Genomic DNA, 2,749 nt, shown 5'->3' on the forward strand with positions numbered 1-2,749 from the left:
TGTATAATATANATATATATATATATATACACATATATATATATATATATATATATATATATAAAATTACTTAGTAACATTTTAATACTTTTTCTAAAAATTATACATATATTTTATTAGGAAGATTTATTCATCTCTAATATTACATTTTGCAATCATTTTTGTCAATATATTATTCTTTAATTAGACAAGTTTGTTCTTAATAATAATAATAATAATATTTCAAATAAAAATATATATATTTTTACAGTTGATTTCAATAATATCTTGAAAGAAGCATGTTTACGAGAGACGGCTTTAGATGAAATGCTGCGAATGTGCGATCACAGATGCGCACAGAAAGTAAAATCAGAAACACGAATACAAATTATTGAGGTGTAATTATAGTTCGCTAAAAAACATTAAATTGATTTGGCATCGTATTTGCATTGTCATTATTTCCAGCGGTATGTACTTGGGTCTGAGTGTCTTAAGAGAGGATGGATTTTGACAAGTTATCCTAAAACTGTGGAAGAATTCAAACTCCTAGATATGATATCTACACCACCCAATAGGTAAATCTTATAAGAAACAATTCCAGAAATTCTATAATAATTACGATTTTTGAAATTATGTTCAGAGTCATTGTCCTTAAAATAGACCTACAAACGTGCAGAGAAAGACTCTTAAATCGTGAATGCAACTTTAGCACTGAAAGCGAGCATGAGTTCTCATCGTGTGAATTTTCGGTGACAGATCCTGACTACAAATTAGATGTTCATTCCAATAATTATAAAAACATCATCGAACAAGATGTAAATACCGTATTATGTCTTAAAAAAATTTTCTTATTCAAAGTTTAAATAATACTTTATTTTATTATCTATAATTGAGAAACGTGAATGATAAAAATGATAAATTATAAATCTTTTCTGTTAACAATTAAACTGCATTTTTAATTTTATTTATTTTTTAGATATAAATTATATTTATATATCTTACTTGATTTATTATTATAATTATTTCTGTTGTTACTCGCAAAATGTAGCTTCAGGAATACAAAGAAAATATAGATGCCATATTGCAATACGCGGGGGAAACTGCGTCCATAATAAATGCGACAGGTGACAGAAAGTGTGTGAAGGAAAGACTGGAAGCGTGTCTGATACGTTCAGCACCGTCTGCGAAACCCAGGATTCCCTATCCACCTCCTACGATCGATCCAATGGACATCGAATTTGAGCCTGACGACGAACCCGACCTAAACATCTTCGATGACATACGAGCGCCAGAGCCTAAATATTCTTTTATTTAATGACCTCCAAATCATTCTTATGTGCAAACATGAATAACAAATAATATTTCAGTTTGTAATGTATAAAACACAGTTCTCTAATCGTTATGTAATTTTTTTCAATTTTCTTTTCTCTCTATATTCGTTGTCAATCAAACTTGAAAATGGGGTCCATTTTCTTCGCTGAAACTTTATTTAGAATTCAATATTCCATACTTTTTTTCATTATATTTTAAATCACACTTTAATTCTCCTCAAGAGAGATGTGTCTAAATTGATAAAAGATTGGTAAACTAAAATTTTAATAAAAAAAAAATGAAAGAGTTATATTATATGGATAATATAGATCTTTTTACGATAAAGATAGAAAATCGGAGGCGCTCCTGGAAAATCATGCGATCCTGGCATGCGAAGTATCTCATCTTCGCGACGTCACGAAGCGGAACATAGTCCATAAACGATTATGACGATGGTTATGACGATGTAACACTACGTAATAATAGAAGCGATGACGTAATACGATCTGAGCTTCTGAATTGTGAATACCAGGGGTGAATGAGTTGAAATTTCTTCTGATAAAATAAAAATTTAAGTTGAAGAATCGAATATTTTTGTATGTTAATCATTTAAATGTCGTAAAGATTACATTAAAATAATGATTCATATCAAAATTTGATTGATTTTTCGTAAATGTTATTACTAACTTTTCAATTTTATAACGTTATCCGATAACTTTAAATATTTAAATCCCGCAGTTTCTTTAGAAAAAAATGTAGTCGATATGTGAAGAAATTCAATTTATAAATTAATGTTATTTATTAAATTTAGATAGAAATAATTAAATGTAACATGATTAAAATTAAGTAGCAGTTTCTTCCGTTTAAAAAGATTAAACCCTTGTAAAAATTTAATACTAGTATTGGTCAATTAATCTTAGTTTGAGTACTAAAAAGTATTAATAAAAGTTTTAATACTCAAAATAACTGATTAATTGGTCAGTATTAGTATTAAATTTCTATAAGGGAAGAAGCGCAGCTAGTCTGATATGTTTTCGTGCTATCAGTTTAAAATCTAAATTTTTGATAACGTTTCAAAATGCTGTATTATTTAATTTAACCCTGGCATATAAAGGTGACGTAAATGGTCAGCCTTCTCAGACAAAGTTCGAGTTACGGCTATCATCTTCAAGCGAAAGTCAAAGCTATCTTTCACTCATTTTTTTATTATATCTGAAGATTCCGATATATGTTAAATTTAATTTAACTGAATAATTTATTTATACATTAAATTTCCTTATTTATAATAAATATTTTTTTTTCTAAAAAACTTTATTCAATATTTATTTAAAAATTAATATATTAATAAATTATTAATAAATTAATATTAATAAGTAATATTACACAATTATAATTTGCTCTAAACAATTAGAAATTATTTAAAAAACAGATATATATATATATATATATATATATATTA

The 2,749-nt window shown here is 26.6% G+C and overlaps 1 protein-coding gene across 1 annotated transcript; it reads left to right on the forward strand.

Moving 5' to 3' along the window:
* Positions 1-250: 250 nt before the first annotated feature.
* Positions 251-1,294, forward strand: LOC105625451 (adenylate kinase 8-like; the record flags this gene model as incomplete). Its single annotated transcript, XM_012206779.1, has 4 exons — positions 251-342; positions 445-554; positions 620-794; positions 1,028-1,294. Coding segments are annotated over 4 exons (644 nt in total), but the record flags the coding sequence as incomplete, so codon positions are not given.
* Between the last annotated feature and the right edge of the window lie 1,455 nt (positions 1,295-2,749).

This window comes from Atta cephalotes, assembly GCF_000143395.1.
Source record: "Atta cephalotes unplaced genomic scaffold scaffold01627, whole genome shotgun sequence".
Taxonomy (NCBI): Eukaryota; Metazoa; Arthropoda; class Insecta; order Hymenoptera; family Formicidae; genus Atta; species Atta cephalotes.